Raw genomic sequence first — 23,649 nt, 5'->3', positions numbered from 1 at the left:
TCCTACCTTCTTGTCTCCTTCCTCACCTCTTTATGTCCTTATCTCCTTCCTTGTCTCCTTTCTCATTATCTCCTTTCACTCCTCCTTGTATCCTTACATTCTTCCTGTCCTCCTTATCCCCTTCCTCTTATTTTACTTCTTTATCTCCTTCAATCACCTCCTTACATCTTTATCTCCTTCCTCCTCACCTTTCTTCCTATCTCCTTCATTCTCGCCTCCTGTCTCCTAACCTCCTTTCTTTTCTCTAACCTCCTAACTTCCTTCTTCTCCTCCTATCGCCCCATTTCTCTCTCTTCTCCTCCTCTCTCCTTATTTTCTTGTTTCTTTAATTCCTTCCACACTTCCTTATGTCCTCACTCTGCTCTTTTTTCCTCATCTTGTATCTCCTTCGTCTCCTTTATCCTTCCTCTCATCCTACATTATTATCTCCTTCCTCGTCTTCTCATGTCCGTATCTCCTTCATTCTCTCCTCCTCTTTATAGCCCTCAAATCTTCTTCTCATCTTACCTTCTTGTCTCCTTCCTTTCTTTCTTCCTTGTATCCTGATGTTCTTCCTCTCCTCCTTATATCCTTTCTCGTATCTTACGCCCTTGTCTCCTTCCTCACCTCCTTATACCCTCCTCTCCTTACCACCTTGTTCTACCTCTTTCTCTTTCTCTCCTTTCTCTCCTCCTTATGCTCTCATCTCCTTTCTTTCCTCCTCATCTACTTCCGCCCCTCCTTTCTCCTTATCTCCTTTCTTGCCACATTCCCTCTCATGGTTCCTCCCTATCCTCATTTTTTCTTCCTCTCCTTATCTCCAGTCTTCCTTCCTTTCTCGTTATTTTCTGTCCTCTCCTCATATCTTCTCATTTCCTTAATTTCAACCTTTTCTCCTTTTTCTTTCTCCTCATTTTCTTATTTTCCTTAACTCCTTCAACTCTTCCTCCCCTCCTTTCTCCTTATTTCTTTCCCTAGTCTCTTGTCATTCCTCTTCTATGTCCGCGTCTCCTTCTTCTCCTCCTTTGTCCTTCATCTTCTCCTCTCTGTAGCTTTATCCTATCTCTTTATCTCCTGCCTCTTCTACTACCTCATTTACATCTTCTCCACCTTTCTTCTTCTCCTACTCCTATCTCCTTCCATTCCTCCTTATCTCCTTCCTCTCCTTTCACCTTGTCTCCTTCTTTTCACCTCATCTCCTCCCTCTCCTTCTTTCTCTTTCTCTCATTCGCTCTTTATCTTTTTTCTTGTCTCTCCTTCCTCCTCTCCTCATCGCTTCCCACACCTCCATTTCTTTTTATCTCTCTTTTAACACTCCCCGTTCTCCCCCTCTGTGACCTCCTTCCCCTCTCCTCTTTCCATCACCTCCTTTTACCTTCTCTCTCCCTCCTCCTCTTTCATCCTCCAACCTCCTGCTTCCTTTTTCCTCACCCTCCTCTCTCCCTCCCCTCTTAGTCCTGCTCCTCTTCATCCCTTTGCCCTCTCCTGACCTCCTCCCTCCACCTCTCTCCTATGTCATTTTTTCCTCCTGCTCCTGCTCCCCTAGCCTCCTGACCTCTCCTCTCACCCTCTTCATCCTCCCTCCTGACCTCCCTCCTCCTCACGCCCCTCCTCCTCTCCTAATTAGCACCTGAGCGTACAGGCCTGGTTAATATTCGGCGGCGAGGCGCTGCGACGGCAGAAGGGCACCTCGCCGTCTCTCCTGCGCTGCTGTTGCCATGGTGACGCCATGGAAATGAAGCACCGCTCGCTCCCTCTCTATCTCTCTCCTAATTTTTTTGCCCCCCCCCCCTTCACTTTTTAATGAGTCACTGCATCCATTAAATTTTAGGATGGAGGGATGGCAGCAGGGGACTCGCGAGGGCAAAGCGGCGTGATCCGAGGCACAAAACTCGAATTTAAGAGGCGACGATAAACTTTTTATTGGTGTGTTTTTCTTTTTTTATTCAAAAAATTAAAATAACCGCACAAATGTCGCGAGGTGTGATTATTTACCCGTCACCCTGACACGTTTGTGACTGGTCGCTCGGTCCAAGGACAATGTTGTTTTTTTGGGGTTTTTTTTCTTGTCTGAGTTCACAAAGGTTTGTGTGTGTGTGTGTGTGTGTGTGTGTGTGTACATGTGTGTGTATTTGGACGGAGGCCTTGGCCTTGATGAAGTTCTTTAAAGCTGCTAATTGTGTTTCATTCATATTTCATGGTCGCAGGGGACAGACAGTTTGCTGAGGGAGAATTGATAGAATGTCAGGTGTGTGTGTGTGTGTGTGTGTGTGTGTGTGTGTGTGAGAGAGAGAGAGAGCGTGCACGCTGCATTGGTAAATCATGGCCATGTGAAGCCGATGGGCATTTGTGTGACTGAGTGTGTGTGTGTGCATTTGTCCAGCGTGACAGCTGGAGGTCACGGGGATTTTGTATGCCTGAGAATCGGCATACTTGTGTGTATCTTCATAGATATTCATACAGTGTGTGTGTGTGTGTGTGTGTGTGTGTATGTATGTTAGAGAATGTTAGTGTGTGTGCATGTGCACTAACAAATCAGTAATTTTAACAAAAACACTCAGTAAAACTCAAATTTTTCAGACGTGTTCCGTTTGTCACCCTTCTCGACCTCTGACCTCCCTGTGAATTCAGTGTGTGTGTGTGTGTGTGTGTGTGTGTGTGTGTGTGTGTGTGTGTGTGTGTGTGTGTGTGTCTGTGGCACGAATATATTGAAAGTAATTGTCAAATTCTTAGTTTTATTTTTGGCATCAAGTGATAGGATGGAGTATCTGCTATGTTTTTCTGTTATTTAAATGTCACCATATTCACAGCTGAAATAAAAGCTAATGTGAATGAAAATGACATCCAGGCATCAGCGCTTCATAAAATCACAGATTTAGAATGTCAGATGTATTCTTGTTTATATTGTATTTATATTAGAGGTGTCCTGAGCCAATCATGTTGCTGCTGTTTTTTGTAATGACAGTCAACTCAATGCTGAAGCTTTTCACTGAGAGTGAAAATTACAGTCAAACTTCTGAATTTCAAAACCCACCAGCAGAGCTGAAAAGGATGGGTTTTTTAATTCAAAAAAGGACACAATTTATTAGAGCCAGAAACTGTAGAAACAGTAAAAGAATCCTCGGATTTTCAACTTTTCAACGGTCCTTGAGCTACTCATCTGAAAACTTCACCAAATCTAAGCTTCAAATTACAATATTTCATCAAAATCACTTTATTCGACATGTCTTGTTTAGGAATTCACTACAAATTAACCATTTGCACTAAATAAATTCTGTAAAAAACTAAATATTCTGCACTCCTTAATGAAACCCTGAAGCCATGAGTGACGCAGCTACATCCAACAGTCGTGATTAAAATTGAGGTATTTTTCAGAGCCGAGCAAAGAGACGAGTATGGAAATACTGGAGTAAATTGTCCACCAATTTATTCCAGTGTTGGTAACACCTGTGGACATTTGGAAAAAATGCTGTTCATGCTGATAAAAAAAAAAAGAAATAATCAAAGAAACTGACGTTTTTTGTTTTAGATTTATCCCATTAAAACCGCAGTGTATTGTAAAACTGTGACAACAGCAATTAAATGCCCAGAAGCTGTTGAGGTGTGAGGGGGTTCATTAATAATAACGTTGATTAATATAATATAATATAATATAATATAATATAATATAATATAATATAATATAATATAATATAATATAATATAATATAATATAATATAATATAATATAATATAATTTAATATAATTAATAAATATAATTTCCCCCTCTTTTGTTTCTCATTAGAAAAGCTCAGAGTAGGATGCAGGGGTGGTAGCATCTCACTTTAGCCGCCACTGATCGTAACTTTCACAGTTTAAAATGACAAACGTGGCCGGTGGCAGCTCAGATCAGCTGTCGCTCACTGACAGTAATTCCATAAGTAAATTGATGGTGGACCAAAATACAACTGGCCTATGGTTGGGTTTGTGTCCGTCTGCAGTCTGAACTCCTGAACTCTTGCCAAACGCTGTCTGTAAGGACAAAATATCAACCAATAACATGAAACACACATCATTAGGAGTCCACATTTGGAGTAAATTGGCTTATTTTGCTTTTTTGGAGGTGTCTTTGCTTTTTTTAATCATTTAATTGAATTTGTTTTATTTTTTTTGTGGAGAAGTGGCAATAAACAGAAAGATACCCATTGTACACTGTACAAAATCTTAAAAAATAAATAAATAAATAGAACCAACGTGCATTATTCTTGTGCACCCATGTGTTACCACTACTGGAACAACTGGAGTGACTCTACATACCGAGTCAGTCATGGTCTTATGGTTGTTTCTTTTCACAGAATCCGATTAGTAGCAGTTTGTTTTTGACAAAGGTGGCATATAGAATAAAGCAATTCTGATGAAATATCAAGATTTTGAACTTACATTTTGGATAATTATCTCATATTTGGATCACATAGCATCCGAAAGTTGTGATAAACGATGTTCTGGTTAACAAAGTGGAAATTTTTTTTACTAAATTGTTTCATCATTTTAGTCTATAAAATGAAAAAATCTAATGATTTTTTAAAAAATGCAGTTTGTATTTCCCTGAGCTCGAGATGATGTCATCATTGCTTTGTTTTTGTCCGACCAGCCCCAAATTTTCTGCCATTTTTAACTGAAAGCTTTCAGTACTTTTTGCCGCTCTTTTATCAAATGCACGTATTAATGTAGAAATTGCGTTAAAACCTGCAAAAACACAGATGTTAACCTTTAAAAGAGCCACCTTTCTGCCACTAAAAATGCAAATAAACATTCACAGATGATATTCCATGCATCCATTTGGTTTCTATACATTGCTTTATCCTATGTGTTGAGGGTCACAGGAGAGCAGCACTTTATCCCAGCTGACTTAGAGGGCAGCAGGCGGGGTACAGCCTGGACAGATCGTCAGTCCATCACCAGAAAATACTCCACTAAAAGTAGTTCATATCTCCTATTGTGACTGTTTTTATCAGTGAGAGAGAAGTCTCGCCTGCTGCTCACTAAAGAGAACAGAAACCTCAGTCAGGACTGATGGAAGAAAAGTGGGCATATGATAAGACATTAGATTATTGATGGAGGGATGAATAGATTGATTGATGTCATTCATATTCAGCTCCGCAGGCTCGACCTTGAGATACTGAGCGATACAAGAGTTTGGCCAACTCCGTGCACACCGCCGGCGCGAGGTAGAGAGCGGCGCTCCAATCATCCAGCCAATCACCCGAAACCTAAAACTCTCTCAAGGTTCTCTGCCAATGAAAAGTCAGCTTTGTTCTCATCAGCACATCGAATTGCCTCACAAGATCCATGAGTCATTAAGGTGCTCTCCACTTCAGAGTTATCCAGTGCCGTTTGGCCGTGGTCTGCGGTTTCCAGCATGGGGCGCTGGGGCCCACTAAGGGACCTTGTAGAGGGTCCTTGGCAAAATGAAATGTGCTGCTGCTTGTTGCTGCTTTTCTGCAGCTGCCAGGTAGCAGAATTTTTAATACTTAGTCGCTGCTTTTACTCCATTGGCATGTGGTTGTCATGTTTAAATCTACAGCAACCTCATGATCAGATTATATTGCAACTGGTGTTTGTCATTTTGTATTAAAGTACATATGTTACCATTGCTTTTAAGCAACATATTGGTGCTTTGTTGATTATTTTAAAGCACTTTTTAACCCTCTCACTGTAGCTTCTATAGCTTTACACTGTTTCTTTACAGCCCCACAGTCTGTGGGGCTGTAAAGAAACATCAACTTTTACCCTCCTGAACCCCAGTGAAGCAGTTTCTGGGCGTTTTTTTCTTTGCTCCTGTCACATTTTCCCTCGCTATTGGCTCATATTTCACTGCAACATAAAGGGCATGTTTTCTCTGTATAAATACAGCCTGCTGTTCAACCAAAAAGTTTCTGAATTTTTGTCACGACTGTTGGTAGCAGCTGAGTCACAAATAGATTCTCAATTGTGTTGAAAGTACAGAATATTAATTTTTTTACAGAATCCTGTTCATGTATGTGGTTTATTTTTAGCTCATTTTTAAATGAAACATGTAAAATAAAGTCATTTTGTTGAAAATGTTAAACTTAGTCACACAAAGTTTGTCGGACAGTTGAAAACCCATTGGTTCTTTTTGTTTTTACAGTTTCTGGCTTTGGAAAAAGGTATAATTTTATAACTTCTTAATGATACAATGCATTTCAAACCATATTCTACGACTACTCGGCCAGAATTCGGAACATATTCGAATTTACAGGTGCTTAATCTAGAGTTATCTGGACGCTATTAACACTTTCAGTTATGTGTTTTGATACTTCATATCAATAAGCTTTAATTAGGATTTTACTGAGGGAAAACTCTGAGTTAATGGCCTAGTAGTTGCACAATTAGATCATGCTGAAAACAGCATTAATAAGTGCTGGTGTTGAACAGGAGTACCTAAATTTCAAGTGTTACTGTTTGCCCAAATTACTTAGCAGCAAATGACTATAAGCAGTTAATGATTTTCAAATGATTTGAGTCTGTACAGCTGTGTTGACCTCCACGCTCGTTATCACTTTCATGGCAGAAGAAGATGATGTCTTAATTCTTAATCCTGCATATAAACCTTTGATTGGCTCGCTTGTTTTTCCAGCCAGGGCCATCATTAGCACTCAACAGCACACACGCTCTGGCAGCAGTTCAGAGCAGTATTGCAGAAACCTTTGAAACCTAAATCCTGTCTCAGCAGGAAATTTGAATTTGGGTCTCAAATTTGGACAATAATTTGAGAAGAAAAACAGATAAACAGGGCAGCTCAGTGGTCAACAAGAATCCAGTGCACTTCAGCGCTCACCCACTGTGAACTGGTGAAACTTCCTGGTGTCGACCAGGAAGTTTTATATCCTAATAACTTTTGGGAAATTGGAATTGCAAAAACTCCACTGAATAACATGGAGAGGCATCTTATCTTTTTAAAAAAAAAATCACCGTTTATGGGAATAAGGAAAGGTAAAAACTGAAATAAACAATCAGATTTTTTACTTTCCAACAGTCTAGTCAACTTCAACTAGTCACTTGTGGTTCCATTGAGAAAGTAAACCAAATCTGAGCTTAACATTGTGATATTTCATTAAAAAATGACCAAAAAAAGTGTTTTCCCCAGATACTGTAAAAAACAAAAAATTCTGTGCTCTTCAGGGCAACAAAAAGCCACAAATGACTCAGATGTGATCAACAGTCGTGACGAAAGAGAGTTTTCAGGTTGAACTTTAGGCAGAGAGACAAGAGAGACTGAGGGGGAAATATAACATACTGGATCAAAAAAATACTAAATGCAACTTGGCTCAAAATTGGTAAACAGAGAAGCAAGTTGTTGGAAGATTCATTCAGCATGGTGAAACATCTTTGTAAAAGTGATGTGCAGAGTAATGTAAAAAAGTTTGTAGAGGTTGTAAAATTGTTAATAGTTATATCTATAGCATGTGGAGCCACTGTTTTTTTCCAGAATTGGTCATGTCTGTGAGACCCTGGAAAAATTGTAGACATGTTGATTCCAGATTTTCTTCCATTTTTATAGAACAAAAAAATGAAATAAATTCAGCTTCATTTTTGTCTTTTTTTTCATGTTTTATGACATTGTGTTGCACTGAGAGCATTTGTTGTTTCCATTGAGATGCAGGTCTTTATACTGCAGTGAAAAATTAGCCCACAGTGATGGAAAATGTGACCGGAGCAAAGAAAAATGCTTCACTGGGTTTCAGAAAGTTAAAAGATTATGCCTTGTATTCTTTACAGCCCCACCAACTCTTAATTATACACAAAAACATTGTGAAGCTACAGATATCCTCACTGTTGAGCCTTGTTAAGGAGTCACTTGCAGAAAAGTCATAATCTCATCAATAATTGATCCTCCACGGAGCATAAAAGTTCTCAATGAAGTTCATCCCAGTTCACCTAAAGGCGGCGCTGGTGGGAAACAACTGGAGGTTCATCTTCCAGTGATGGTGTCTCACTTTTTAAATGACTGCTACATTATCAAGGTAAAACTACCACTGTATTTGATTTTGCTTGTGTCGCCCAGATGTACTTCGAGCCACATTAGGGCGGATTATGTTTCAGGAGGGAGTGCTGTTTTCTGTCTGTAATTTCATCATGTTAGACTGCAGTTACCGGTGAAAATTCAGGCCTCTCCTCTCTTGTGTAAAAAGGGCCAGCTAAAATGACCTGAAGTAAAACTAGTCATGACGTCCTTTTAGGTTACATGGAATTCTTATATAACACAAGCGAGATTTGGTTCTCTATAAGCTTAGAGGAAGCGGCTGGAAATAGCCTGGGCCTCTCAGAAGAGCTGGGTCATACTACCAGCTGTGTTAATGATGCATTAGCACCACGAGGTGCCCACACAAAGGCATCCTTTGATCAATCATTTAGCATCCGCACACACTTATATCGAAACACGAACACACACACGCAGTTTTTGTGCCGCATGATGATTGTGCGCCTGAGGAGGAGGGTCACGCGGACGCCGAAACCAGGACGCTTTTAGTTTCTAAGCAACACCGCCTTAAAAGAAAGTGGACCTTTGAGTCGTTCCTTCGGTCCTCATGGATCTTCCTGTTGATTCATTTACACGATCCTCTCCTGGCTTTTAGTCGAGCCACCCGAGAGGACGACTGAGCGGTGGGAGGATCCCGTGTCCTAGTGGGAAGAGCAGCAAGTCAGGTGTTTGAAATAATATGTTGGAGAAGCACCGATCCAGTCTGTCCAATCAATATCAGTGCCAATACTGACCTAACTGAGTTGATCACATATTGGCCAGATGTGACGATTCTAGACTGAAGAGCAGGGATGTCACTTGTTATTCAAAATTTAAACAGACTGATTTAAGTAGTCATCTTCATCTACACTGTAAAAACAAACAAAAAATGTACTGTATTTTTTTTTTAACAATTTACTGTTATTTTACAGATTTTTGCCATTTTGCCAAATTACAGATAAGTAGTAAAATTTAATAGTAAAAAGTTGCACATTAACTAGAAGACAAACCAGGCCAAAACTGTAAATAAAGCCCGATTCAAAAGTCTGAATTTTTACAAATGGTATTTCGTTTTTTTATAGCTTGTTTTATAGTAAATTGCTTTTTTTTGCAGTAATTAAATCAGCAAAAATATAATTTTATAGATGTTTATCATTATTTTAAAGAGCAGTTATGTATATTAAGATTTATATATTACAATTTATTGTATTAACTTTTTACAGTGTTTTCCCTGTTTTGTTGAATTACAGATTATAAGTTTTAAAAAAGTATTAATCCACACATTAACCATAAAAAAAATCCAAGGGCGTGCCGGTAGCTGAACAGGTTGAGCGGATGACCCATAAACAGGGGCTATGGGTTCATTTTCCAGCCCATGGCCTTTTGCTGCAGGTCCTTCCCCCAGTCTTCTGCCCGCTTTCTTGTCAATAAAGCTGAAGAAGGCCAAAAAAATAACTTAAAAAAAAACAGGTCCAAACTGTAAATAACGTCCACGTCAAAAATCTGAATTTTTAAAGAAAAATTACATAATTGTTTCAGTATTTAAATTTGCAAAAATATTTTATTTTTGCGAATTACAGATAACATCTCGTTAAATCACAGAAAAAAAGTATTCATTTATTAACAACCATTAAATAACATGCCCAAACTATAAACAGCATATGCATCAAAAATCAGAATTTTCACAAATGGCATGCTGTCCTTTTACAACATTTACAGCAAAATGACGCTATTTTTACCATATTTAAATCAGCACACAGTGAGTAAAAATGTGGTGGCAGCAGAAACCACTCTGAAACTAGGTTAAAAGGTTTAAAAACAAAACAACAACCTAAAAAGTACCCCATTGAAGTTTGCTCCTTTGGCGAGCCATCCATCCACCCCAACCTTCTCCATATATGGATGCTCTATAGCAGATGTTGGTACAGAGTTTGTACATTTTCTACTGTAATATAAACTCCTTCACCTCTATGGAAACACAACAACCATGACTAGAAGTAGAGAGAACTCAACAATGTCTTCTATGCAGTATGACACCATTATAATGCCATGAATCTTCAAAAAAATACAAAATGAAAAAAAAAATACACTCATGAAAGCAACTGATGCTGTTGTGTTATTTTGTCTCAGGAGGTCATTTTGAAAATTATGTGCATGAACAGGACTGATGTAAATATATTACATTTACTTCACAATAAAGTTTTAGCAACTGGAGTTACAAAGTGTCATTAAGTAGAAAAATTTGTGAGGAAAGGTCAGCTGGAGTGGTTTGGTGAAGCCTAAAGGTATTTTGATGGAAGTTTCAGCCTCATGCTACATATGAGAAGGATCTTTAGGCTTCATTTGCACTTTTACAAGCCAATAACCTGAGTTTGGCTCTCAGAATTGTTTTTCGGAAAGTAAAAGTCATATCAGAACATCCTTAAAGAATGAGCTTTTGGTTGAATGAGTGAATTGGAAACTGCCGGGCCTCCTGCAGATCCCCCACCAGCCACAAAGTGAACGTTGGAGTTTGTTTTCCACCCAGCTTCTTGAGCCCCCACCTCCCTGTGAGCCCTCGTCCCTTCCAGTTTGCCCTTGTTCCAGTAAAACGTCTTTAACCCCTCCTATTAGCACACTTGGCTCCCTCCAATCTGCCTGCCGTCCTCCTAATTTGTCATTTCATTTCCCATGATATCTCCTCATTAGCTTCTTTTTCGTCTCAGAGTCGCTTTATGGCTTCCTCGACACCCTTTTCTCTCCAGTTTGCCCTTCGTTGTTTCGACATGCGAGCTGAATTGCAGCGAGATGGATTGATGGATACAGTTTGTGGTTAGACAGATGGTTTGCTTTGCCCTTGATGGAGGTGAAAATGTGATCTCTTTTCTGCTCGTCGGTGTCTGTAAGAGCTGCAGTGGAGCCGGCCTCGTCCTGCAAACCCACTCAAATTACTTTGGTGTCACTTTCAGCGGAAAGTTTTGGGTCCCATTCTGGTTTGAATTTGGTTCGGAAAAAGGGAAATCCTGGGAGACAAGCTTTTTCTGGCACAGTTTTAGTGGCACAAAATGCTGCCTCCATGTAAAACTGATACTGACCTCCGATATCTGAGTGAAAGGAAGTAACAAAGGTTTGTTTGTTTTTGATTGAGCTAGAGCTGAGCTCACCTGCCTCTCAAAGGGGAAATTTGCCGCTCTCTGCAATTTGCAAATCACTGTTGTCACCGCTGCAGTTTTATTATTTCCTCCATAATTACAGAGCGCTGCCGTGCTCCAAACAATCCCCTGCACACAAATACTGTACAAGTAATTACAAGGATGCACGGAGGCGAGCTGAGCCCAACAAAATGGGACGCAGCCAAGCGGCATATGACTCCCCTCGTCAGAAGTTGGCCCGGAGTCCTCAAGGCCCATCCAGTGATGCAGCAAAACATGACACTGTTGTGTTTTTAGTTGTTTTTTTTTCTTTCTTTCTTTCTTTTTCTGGCGCTGCTCCTCGTCTGTCCGGCCTGCAGCTCCGTCTGCCTTTTTCTCATCCAGTCCGTTTTTTCCAGCTCTGTTTTCCCTCTCGATCACCTTTCCTCCTTCACTCCTTCAGTCTCCCGCTCTCGTCTTTCCTCTCCATCCATCTCCTCTTCGTCGGTGTGGTTTCTGTCTCTCCTCCCACACTCTCGTGTCCTTTCTCCTCAACATCTTTACGGTTTTGCGCTTTCTTCTCGTTTTCTTTGGCTCCTCCACACTCTCCATCTCCCTCCACCTCTTCCTATACATGCGACCTCTGCCTGCCTCTCCTCTGCTCATCCTTCACTTGCTTCTGTTTCCTGCTGTTTCATCTCTTTTCCCAATTCACCTCTGGCAGCAGCTGGATCTCTGGCAAAGTGTTATAAGCAAACCTTCATGTAGAAAGGGAGAAAAGAAATCAACAAAGGCTTAAGTATTTGTCAGAATTTGGCCAAGAACAATACTGTCTATGGATTGATTTCCATCAGTTTTGGGCATTTCTTGCCTGGCCCATTTTTACTCACTGTGTGCTCATTTTTCACTACAGTATAAAGTTCTGCACCTCTGTGGAAACAGCAAAACCATGACTAAAAGTAGAGAGAACTCAGAAATGCCTTCTTTGAAGAATGACATAGTTATAATGTCATAAAGGATTAAAGGCGCGGGGGGAGAGGGATTTTTTTGTCTCCCCTCTGCCCTGTGTAAATGCAGCCATCTCATATCATCAAATGTTTTCTGTGAAAGCAACAAGCATCTCTGATTTACCCAAAATCTGCATAGCATAAAACAAATATTTATGAAGCTATTTGTGTAATTTTAGCTTGGTATATCAAATGTTCTCTGACATAATTGAGCAACAATATCTCAGGAACTATTAAAAATAAAATCCTGAAATATTCAGTGTTATTTCTATTTGAGTCGTTGGTTCAGAATCTCTAAGATTGGACAAGTAGATCAACTAATCTCTGATTATGAGTGAGTTAATACATGAAAAATATTGAAGCTGTCATTAAAAGTTCTATGTTTGAGCAGAAATTTACAAAAACATTGATAATGCAGCAGTTAACTGGGGATATTTTCTGAAAAACATGTAGCTGCATTTTAGAATATTACAAAACAAAACATATAGAATGCTTTCAATTGGAAATATTTTATGAAAATGAAGTTATTTTCACTTAACTTTGATAACTAATTTAGCAGGTATGGCAAGTTGTACCATAAAAACAAAATATTGCTAGAATATCTATAGCTTCAAAATGATCTATCAATATAAAAATGTAGCAATAGCATTATAAATATCCATAGTTTATGATGAAAAAGTTTCAAGCAAGTCAGAGATAGTTGAGTACAAGGCCACTGGTGGTGTGAGATTTACCAACACATCCTGCAGTTGAACTGAAAACTGTCTGAATTTTTGTTACATGTATGTTGGTCACGTCAGAATCAGTCATGGCTTCTCAGTCGTGTTAAGAAGTGAAGAATTTTTTGTGTTTAACATAATCTGTTAAGTCAGAACGGGCCATTTTTGGTAAAGCATGTAGAATAAAGTGATTTTAATGACTTGTCATGATTTTATGCTGGGATTTTGGACCCAGGACCTGAGCCCGGCTGGGTCGGTCATGTTTTATTGCAGCAGGTTTTGGTAGGCAGGTAGAGAACACACATTTACCTGCGCTCTTCATGCTGCTGCCAGTGTCGCTGTTCTCTCCACCTGCGGCGACTTCGCTTCAGATCGCATCTAATTATCCCGCAGCCTATCTGGATCCAGTGTGTTCGTCCTCGGGTTCTGGTTGACATCACTGGTTTGTTTTGTTTTCTTAAAAAGTAATTTCCGAACGGTTTTTCTATCAATTGATTCATTGACTAATTCTTCAGACTCTGTAGTATTTTTATGAGGAAATCTCATTAGCTGGAGCATGTTGTAAGCAGCAATGTAAATGCATGAGATTTATAATAACATAGGATTAGTTCAGTCTCATTGCACAGTGCAACAATTCAAAGCGATCTCCGGATACTCTGCAACTATAAAATATATCTCCTGTGCAGGCGATGAGGAGCTGATCAAGGCTGCGAGAGCATGAAATATGTCCAACATTAAGTGACACATGGGACAAATAACAGCTTGCCCAATACTAATTAAGTGCTGAAATACCCACTTTTTTTTTTCTTTCCTGGCAAATGTGTTTTTCTCCCCAACTGATTGGGGCACCTTTTCAAAGCTTTAACTTTACTGATAGAAAATGCACCAAAACCTCATTTTATTATCCGTTAAAATTTCCTGTCAAATGGAAATGTTTTCCTCCTCCTCTCATCTCGCTCATTCGCTTCATCTGCATTCGATTCTGCCTCTTTTCTCCTTTTCTTCCTGTCTCTGTTGTCCCTCTCTCCTCCTCCCTCTTTATGTTTATCTGCTTCTCACTTCTTCTCCATTCTTTCGCTGTCTTCTCTCTCTTTCTGGCTGCCAGGCCGTGGCCTAGTTAAAACGTCTTCTGCTTTGTGCTTGTTCTCTTTCATTAGCGCCGAAGTTTTCAGACTCTCCTCTCTTTTCTGTTTCCCTTTATCTCTGCTCTCCTTTGCCACTGTCTCTTATTCTTTTTACATCACTCTTCCTCCCTCTCTCCTGCCATTTACCTTTTATTTCTTCTCTCCTCTCCCCCCACTTCTTGCGTTTATTCCTACCTGTCTTCCCCCGTCTCTCCCTTCTTTCTGTCCTCATCTGCTTTTACCTCCCTCCCTCTGTTCCATTGTGTGGATGATAGCTGTCAAGAGATCTCATCACTGAGTCTCTCTTATTACATGATTACAGGGTAATTATCCTGTGAAGTTGTCTTTGCCCGAATCTATGAAAGACGCTTAATGTCTTTTTAATGGGGTTTGGAGTTTGGAGACTTTTTTTTGTCTTTTGTAGTTGCTGTGGACTCTTCAGTTTATTGCATTTACATGTGATTGGCCTGGAACAGCGAGTCCTGATTAAGTGGCACTCTGATTCATCGTAATTTTCACCTCGCTCCGCATCAGACTCCTTTTATTTTTAACTTCTGGCCTTGTGGCTTTGTCGCCTGCCAGCGTCTGATTAGACCGGACCTGACGAAAGCTTGCTGTGATGTTTAGACGAGCGCCGACACAGAATCCTGGCTCGGACTTTAGAGGGGACGGAGGACGGAGGACAGCGAAAATGTCACGCTGCTCATCAAGATGAAACCTCCCATCTTTGATGTGCAGCTGTGAAATGACCAGATCTGCTCTAGAGGGTGCTACAGTCAGTTTTATAGGTGTACCTTCTTTCCCAGATGTGACTTCTATATACCACATTCAGTTTCCGGACGAGAGAGAGATATGAGATAAGAGAATGATTAAACGGAATCAAAATGCATCTATAGTTCAGCAGTTTGAACTGATATTAAGAAATAAAATCAGTGTTATTTATACTAAATGTAGTCAAAAGAGTTCAGGTTGAATATTCTTTTGCAGTACTTTTTGGTTTTATTTACTTTATTTACAAGGCAATTTGTGAATTTACTTAGTTAGGGATCAGTAAAATTGATTTTATCTTGTTTATGTTTGTTTTTGATAATAATTTGCTCTCCATTAAGAGAGTTTTGTTTGCCCTGCCTGTATCTATTGTATGCTTAGGAGCCAAGAGCACAGAGTGATGCAAAACCCCTTTGTATCTGTAGTGATTTTTATCATTATTATTCTATATTAATAGAAGTTTTAAGGAGCTAAAAAAAAGAATTACCACTGAGGCACATGCCTTGGTTCAGAGTAGGTGTGCCAAGATGGCTCAGTAGCTCCCCCAACAAAACTTTAAAGTTCCAGCCTCCTCATTTGGTTTCACTGACATACTTGAGCAGACTACTCCCAGAGAATTAGCTACAGCAACTTAAATGCTGTTGCAACACGATCACCACCAGTCAAAATAGAAACAGTCATCAGAATTTTAACTTTACGACAGTCCTTGTCCAATCATGTGTGACGTGTCATTCCGTCAGGAAACTGAACCAAATCTAAGCTTAAGATGATGATATTTCTTTACTTTTTTATTTGAATTATGCACTCCTTGCTGCAACTAAGCCGTGACTGACGCATGACAAATATTAAGCAACTGTTTGACTGAACTGCAGGCAGTGTTCACATAGAGAAGGGAGGAGAAAGTATTGAAAAAATGTAAATTGTTTAATATCCACATTATGCAGAACCATTCGTTTTTTTTCCAGTATTGGCAACTTTTGTTGGTACTTGGAAAAATGTTGATTCCATTTTTGTTTAAAAATATGATTCATTGAACTAATTTATTATGATTGGTGGCATTAGAATTGTCATACAGCACAGAAGACATTTCAGACTTCTCATAAGTGCATGAATTTATATTGCAGTGAAAAATGAGGCCACAGTGAGGAAAAATGTGTCTTTTTTTAGTCATAAAGGCTGATACTGGTATCGGACTCTCAGGTTTTAAGTTTTATATTAAAATTTGCTTGTTATCAAATCATGATTAGACAGTGTGGCTTGTTTACATATTTAAGGAGACTGAAGCTTCGCCTTTTATAACATCACCCAGTTTCTGTCGAAAATACTGATTTCACAGGCTCTGTGCAAAAGTGTGATTAAATTGCAACTGGTTTTTAGCTTATTTAGTCATAGTTGTTTATTGTTGCACAGAAACATTTTTGATTAGAAGCTACACTTTATGTTTTTCGTTTCATAAAACCAGCCTCTGTGTCAAAGCAAATCATAGTAGCACAGTATATATATTTTCAGTTGGCTTGCTTTTTTCATCCCTGGCATTATGCTGCAATGCTCCCATTACTCAAAGAAATAGGCTTTTTCAACCGAAAGCAGCATTTACCCAAGTGCAGATTATTGTTATTGCCCATCATCCATTTTTTCTGTTCTTTGTCTTAATTTGAGTGAAGGCAGCACATCAAATCACACACAACAATATCAACTTGACTTTTTAACATATTTTTCTCAGATTTTAGTCAGCTCCCTATATTAAACTTGTTGTTTTGTTTGTCTTTGTTTGTCTCTACGCAGCCTGAGCACTGCTGATATCTGTGATGCCCTCCCATGACGCCCAGGTTGGCAGCTGACACTGCCAGTGAGCGGGAGACGCCACTGCACAACCGGTCCTGGGCCGGCGCCGTCAGCCGGTTCTTGCCCTCCCTGTCGCACGCTGGAGACTCTTCCACCTCCACCCGCCTACCAGTATACACAACCATCAGCTCCGATCCACACCAGTAAGATCCCTGTGATAACCGACACGCTGACGTCCTCAGCCAGTACCACCAGCAGCAGCAGCAGCAACAGCCAAAAACAACAATATTGTCAATCAGCAACACCAGCAAAACCACAATCATCACCACCAGCAGCAACAGACATCATGTCCAGTCGTAGAAAGTCCTCTAACCCCTGCATGGTCCGGGTCATCAGCGACCTGCCTGAAGAGCAAGATGACCCAGAGGAGGTGATGGACATGGAAGTATTTGCGAGCAACAACATGGCAGAAAAAGAACAATCAGAACCATCTGAACCTGCAGAAAAAAGTCAAGACCCCCAGCAGGAGAATCTTGTGAATCCAGGCCAGCAGGTGTTTCCAAAAAAGGTGGAAAACCAGAATCCTGAGCCGTCAGAACAAAAGGAGCAGTCTGGGAAAGAAGATCAACCCCGTGTAATTAAAGACCAAGAAACCATGGGGGAGAAGGACAAGGATGAAGCGGAATCTGACCCAGCCTCCCAGAAGAAGCAGCCTAAAGGGTACGAGTGCAAATACTGCCCGTTTTCGACGCAGAACCTGAATGACTTTAAGGAGCACGTGGACTCAAGCCATCCTAACGTCATTCTAAATCCTCTGTACCTCTGTGCTGTGTGCAACTTCAACACCAAGAAGTTTGACTCGCTCACAGAGCACAACGAGAGCCAGCACCCAGGTGAGACAAACTTCAAGTTCAAGAGGATAAAAACAAACAATCAGACTATCTTAGAGCAGACAATCGAAGGCAAGGACAATGAATGCGACATGACAAATGAGCAGGGAGAAAGCAACAGCAGCTCTGTGTTTCCACCCTGCATATCTACCATGGTGAAAACCCCGGGGAACATCCAGGCACTCTTTGGAGGGAGCGAACTGAAGAGCCAGCTGGACGGCTTGATCCAGAAGGATCAGATCACAGCAGTGAACATCAACGGAACCGTCATCATACCTGAACCCACCATCCTCCAAGGGCTCTCCCATGTCACCCCGTTGCTCCAGCGCCCACCCAACTTTAACTCTGTACCAAAAATAGCTGTTCCCTTGAACACCACCAAATATAACCCTTCTTTGGACAACAACCTGACACTGATCACCTCCTTTAATAAGTTCCCTTACCCGACACATGCAGAGCTGTCATGGCTTACGGCCGCTTCCAAGCACCCGGAGGAACAGATCAAAGTCTGGTTCACCACCCAGCGGCTGAAGCAAGGCATTACCTGGTCGCCAGAGGAGGTGGAGGAAGCCAGGAAGAAAATGTTCAATGGCTCCATCCCTCCCGCTCATCACACATTCACCGTCCTGCCGACAAGCCCCATCTCTCAGCCGTCTGCCAAAGCCTCCCAGCAGCCTGTCGTCCACACAACAGTCGAGCATCCAGGCCATGTCCGGACAACTGCGTCCAATGGGCTGAATGTCCACAACAACACCTCCCCTGGCTCCAGCCACACCCTTAAACGATCCCTGCCAACACACCTAACAACGGTGTTTGGCCCAGAGTCAAAGCGACCCATCATGGCGGTCGCCCCCCACTCTGGCGACCCTAAGGACAAGGTCCTAATGGCTCCGCCTCCACCACCTCCTCCCTACAAAGACCGCCTCCCAATGGCTCCACCTCCTGTTCCCATGGAGATGAAGAGACCTGTAGCACTTCCTCTGGTCACCACAGAGATGAAGAGGCCATCCGCTGCCGTGCCTTTAATGCCACCGCCATTGTCGTCGTTATCACCATCTTCATCATCCAAAGGGAAGATTCTCTCTGCATTAGGAAACCCCAAAACAAAGCCAGTGGTGTCTCTTCCGTCCATAGTCTTTCCAGAGTCCTTAACGAGGCCAATGATAGCGCCCCCGCCTATCTTTGCCCCTTCATTCAAAAACTCTTTACTTCTTCCTCGTGCTGCGACCGCCACTTCCAAAGAAAAGCACCCCAACACTCACACTTTGCCAGCTGCTGATCCGAATTTGCCGAACTCCCCTCCACTCATTACTTCACAGGTAAGGAGGCCACCCATTATCCAGTCTATTCGCGCTCCTGCTAAAGCCCCGGCCCAGATTCCAGGCTTCCCCTTGGATGGCAAGAAACTAAAAGAGCAGCAAGGAGTGGAGCTGAAAGCTATCTACCACAGAGGAGACAAGGTGGTCAGTCCTCTGACAGAAGCCAACGGGACATCTCGCATTGACGGTAAATGGTCCCACAATCAGACCTCCCCTTCTCACAACAACGGGATTGTACATTTGGATAGTGGGGAGACACCAACAGCACTTAAACCAGATTTTCAGCAGAAGTCATCGGTGCTGACCCAGTTCCCTCTCCTCGAGAGGATGAAAGGAAAAACAGCAAAACAGTTGAAGGTCTTGGAGGAGAACTTCCTACGGAACAGCTTCCCCAGTCACAGCGATGTGGACAATCTCTCCACCACAACCTGCCTGTCTCATCAGGAAATCGACAGCTGGTTTGTGGAGCGCCGTGCACTTCGCGACAACCTGGAACAAGCCCTGCTCAACTCCATGGGCACTAAGAGGATGGGCGTGGGTGGCATTACTGCCATCGCTGACAAACAACTGCAGCAGCAGCAGACTCTACAGCTGAATGGGGTTCACAAACCCAACACTGGTGTGGGCCATCTTAAAAGCCTCCCTCCATCTTCGCATGCTCTGTCCATGATTGGTCCTGGCACCATTGCACCCTCCGTCCCCAACCCAAACTCCTGCTCAGTGCCTCCAGACAGCCGATCCCTGGCGCTCCTCAAGGACGATTTTGCTCAAACGCGGTGGCCTTCCCCTGAGGAGTTCAGCCAGCTGGAGGGTCGGATGGGACTGGCTCGCGCCGACCTTGCACGCTGGTTCACCGACGGCCGGCTGCAGACCGGCAGCTTGGAGCTGGCAGACCTTTTTCACAACAATGGAGTGAACGGAGGGCAGGGGGTGGCCGTGTGTTCTCCCGAAAACACTCCATCCGGCATCATCCAGCGCTGTCAAGAAGGAGCCCTAACAAACAACAACAGCAGCAGTAAGGTGCTGGAGATGGAGTTGGGTTGGCTGATGGACCAACGCACCAAGAGCCAACGGCACGATGAGCTTCAAGACCGGTTTGCTGGCAGGTACTGCATTCATATATTTTTTTCAAGTTTTACCTGTACTTTGTTTTAAAGTTTCCATCACATTTTAATGATGCTTTGAACAGATTTCAGTAACCCATATAATGCATATTTACAGGTATTCAGTTTCATTTTTGGGTCTGGTAGAATATGTTTGCATGCTTAAATGTTGAAAAACACATTATTTTTCTCATGATGTACATGACATTCAGCACAGTCTGCTTTGATTTGTGGGTTGGCCATCACAAGTCTCTGTATATATGCAGAGAGACATAGCTCTAACAGAAGCCGCTCTAGTGAGGAAATGATGGACTGCTAATTGTTTGAGGCCGATGTAGCTGCTAGTCAGGTGTTATGCAAATGTATTACATGGTTACATTAGTTACATGATTTATCTGAGACAGAAACAGAAAGAACGTCTGATTTTTGACCTTTCAGACCGAACTTGTCATGTGGGATGTGCAGTTCTGTCGGTCAGAATGAAGCTTTAGATTGTGATATTTCATTTATAAAAAACAACTTTCTTGTACATTCTCACTCAGACATTCTACAAAAATAAATAATTTCTGTTATGTCCCATAAAAAATAATAATAATCTGCATATCTCATCATATTTTCATATGAAATGCAGGCTAAATATAACATACCAGATCAATTAAATAAATGCAGCATGACTTAAAAACTGTATATGGAGGAGCAAGTTGTCAGTAAGTTGTTGGAGGATACATTCAGCATGGTGAAATATTTTACAGGAGTTTGTAGATGCTGTCAGAATGTAAGTAGTTAAATGTCCATAGCATGTGGAACCAGCATTTTTCCATTCTTGTTAATATCTGTGTTAATACTTTAGGCAAATGTTGTATGAGTTTATTCCAGGTTTTTAAAACTTTTTGTAAAATAATCAAAGAAATCAAACTTTTTTCTTTTTTTTTTTTTTTGCTCATTTATGGCATTATAACTGTGTCATGCTTCACAGAAGAAAGACCTTTTTGAGTTCTTTCTACTTCTAGTCATGGTTGTGCTGTTTCTATAGAGATGCAGGACTTTATATTGCAGTGAAAAATGAGCCCACAGTGAGTAAAAATGTGACGGGAGCTAAAAACACCCCAAAACTGCTTAGAGTTCACAGGGTGAATGCCTTTTATCCATACATGATAAACTGTGGAGTCGCACATTTGCTCCTTTTCTAACACTACTAAAGACAACTTTTTTTACAGGCAGGACTTGTAATGAAGTATTTTACAATGCTGTATTGGCACATCCACTTAAAATATCTGAATAATTAACCACAATGGGCAGAGAAACAGCAAATTAAGCTGGAAAAGCATGCAAATGTAGTATCATGAGTCCTACACTGACAGCTGCTGACAGCTCTCTGTAATTTACCTGTTTCTCAGTATGACCACCTCCTTTCTTATGTAGATGAGAAGATGGAAATTAAAATAATTTACCATTAAAAGAAAGCCAGTTTTATTTATGTAGCCCAAATCATAAAATTGCACCATCCTACATCCTTTCAACCTTTCAGATCTTGATGTTTTGTGCATTAAGTGAGCAGTGCCCCTGCATCGCTTTCTACCCACTGACTTCTTTTACAGTGATCCGTGCATTCAAATGAAATGTCTGCTTCCTCTTTTTAGTTGCTGCCATAACATTGTTTTCAGGACATTAACCTAGAAATCTACAGGACTTTATTTAGTCTACCTTCCTTTCAAGGAACTGGGGATGTGTTTGGCCAAATAACACAGCCATTACGGTGAAACCAATATCTCTGCGATAATTTGGGCAAGCATTTTATTCTTCCCGTGAGTCATGTCTGGGTTCAGGCTCAGGCTTACAGTAAGAACCTGCACTGACAGCACATTGAAATCCATTTGGCAGCTGCTCAATCTTTAAACTCTACAACAAAGCATGCTTAAACAATGCTGAATGATGAGTGCAGAAGACTCATTGGGTTTTTACTTTTATTTTTGAATGTAAAATTTGATTTAATCCCCCAAACCCTAAACAGTGTCTACGCAATTTTTGGCTCTAAGCTCATTTTTTTATTGTAATATAAAGTCCTTCACCTCAGTGAAAACAGCACAAACATGACTAGAAGTAGAGAAAACTCAAAAATATCTTTTGTGCAGTGTGACAGTTGTAATGCCATAAATCCTTTTTAAAAAATGAAAGCTGAATTTCTTTAATTTTGTATTTTACAGAAAAATTGAAATAAAAATTCAACATGTGTAACATTGCTGATTTCCATAATTTTTAAACACTGAAAAAAATGTGGGTCCACTCTATAGATATTTTACAACATTTTTTTAATATAATTTTACGCACTTGTCTACTCTCTGCTCTGTGTAAACACTGCCTGCAGTTGAGCCAAAAAACATGTATTTTTTTGTCACTTGACTGTTGGTTGTAGGTGAGTTTGCCTTAATAAGGACAGAGTCTGGTTACAGCAAATATATTTTTTTAAACAAAACATGTAAAACTATGTGATTTTAATGAAACATCAAGATCTCAAGCTTAGATTTGTTTAACTTTTATAAGTGAACGTAAAGGATGATTAGTTCAAAGACTGCTAGTCACGAATCCTATGATTTCCTCTTTTTTTCTTGTTTTTACAGTTTCTGTCTGGTAAATGCAGTAATTTTGGCACTTTTTTCAAACATATTATGTCTTTGAAACCAGTTGAGAGATTTTTGTGTTTGTCCTCAGTTTTTCATCACCGTAATCAAATCTTCTTGTCTGTGAGCTCCATCATGATTGTTGTAGTTGGTTTATTATCTCATGAAGAGAATTTCCTCCTTCAGAATATAATCATACTAATGATTAGGTTCTCCTCGTTGTAATTAAAACATGTCCCACTCGACTTAATGGCTTAAATATCAAAAAAGATTGACAGTTTGCTTTGATTTCCTAAAAATATCCTGAGAAAACAGCAGATTTAAGACATGAATTTGGCGTCCAATTACTTCATCTGATCGGATTACTATTTCATGTGGGGGTTATCAGTGATGTCCATTAGTGATTCAGTAGTTTAATTTCTGTTAGTAGGTGAACTTAAAGCCCTCTCTGCACTGCGTTTCTGCCTAACTTTGCGTTAATCTGGTGATGAACCGCTTTAACAGACTGAGACAGCAGAGCGTGGCGGAGCTGAAGAACGGCGGACAGAATGGGGGAGTCCTCGGAGGAGCTCGGGACGTGTTCGGGAGCTGGCTGGAGGACGGACACTCAAGGAGAGGACGGGAGCTGCTTCTGGACAGGGAGAGGAAGATGGCAGAGGACGCATCCGGGAGGCTGACTGGATAATCGGTGAGAGTTATCAGCAGCTGTCCTTGGTTTGGTTTTCCTTCTACGACTGATCTTCACCAGCGATCACTGATTGTTTTCTTGTTTTATTTGAGCTGCTGTTGATCAGCAGGATGTTGCTGCAATAGCTCTCAGTCCTTTGAGAAATGCGTGATGAAGACCTTGAGTTCACTTGCAGCTCTCTGAAAAGGCACATTGACATCAGAAACAAACTTTTTGTCCATTTTAAAAGGGCAGTGGCTTTTAATTAAACCTGCAACTGGGTTTCATTCACTACCAGTACAAGTGTTACTGATTTTTTAGTTGGATGATTAATCGTTTGTTCTGTAGAATGTCAGATATGACAAATGTTCCCCTTTTAGGCAACTGAGTGAAGCATGAATTACATCTTTCAGTGGGACATTGCGGAATTTGATCATTCTTCTGTAGTGAGAGAAGCTTGAACTCCATAACACACTGCGTCGACCCTTGATGTCTACGAACCATGTTTCTTTACAAAACCAGGTTTTTTAGAAGTTATA

At 40.9% G+C, this 23,649-nt stretch overlaps 1 protein-coding gene across 1 annotated transcript in view; it reads left to right on the top strand.

Moving 5' to 3' along the window:
• LOC111571910 (zinc fingers and homeoboxes protein 2-like) overlaps positions 1-23,649 on the top strand; it is a 155,690-nt gene that overhangs the window by 113,729 nt on the left and 18,312 nt on the right. The window contains exons 3-4 of the mRNA XM_023275323.3: positions 16,514-19,828; positions 22,948-23,131. Coding sequence (XP_023131091.2) covers positions 16,860-19,828; positions 22,948-23,128 — 3,150 coding nt within the window. The 5' untranslated portion in view covers positions 16,514-16,859 and the 3' untranslated portion in view covers positions 23,129-23,131. The remainder of the gene's footprint in view (positions 1-16,513; positions 19,829-22,947; positions 23,132-23,649) is intronic.

The sequence above is a fragment of the Amphiprion ocellaris genome, chromosome 15, assembly GCF_022539595.1.
Source record: "Amphiprion ocellaris isolate individual 3 ecotype Okinawa chromosome 15, ASM2253959v1, whole genome shotgun sequence".
Lineage (NCBI taxonomy): Eukaryota > Metazoa > Chordata > Actinopteri > Pomacentridae > Amphiprion > Amphiprion ocellaris.
This window is presented reverse-complemented; position numbering and strand designations above follow the sequence as displayed.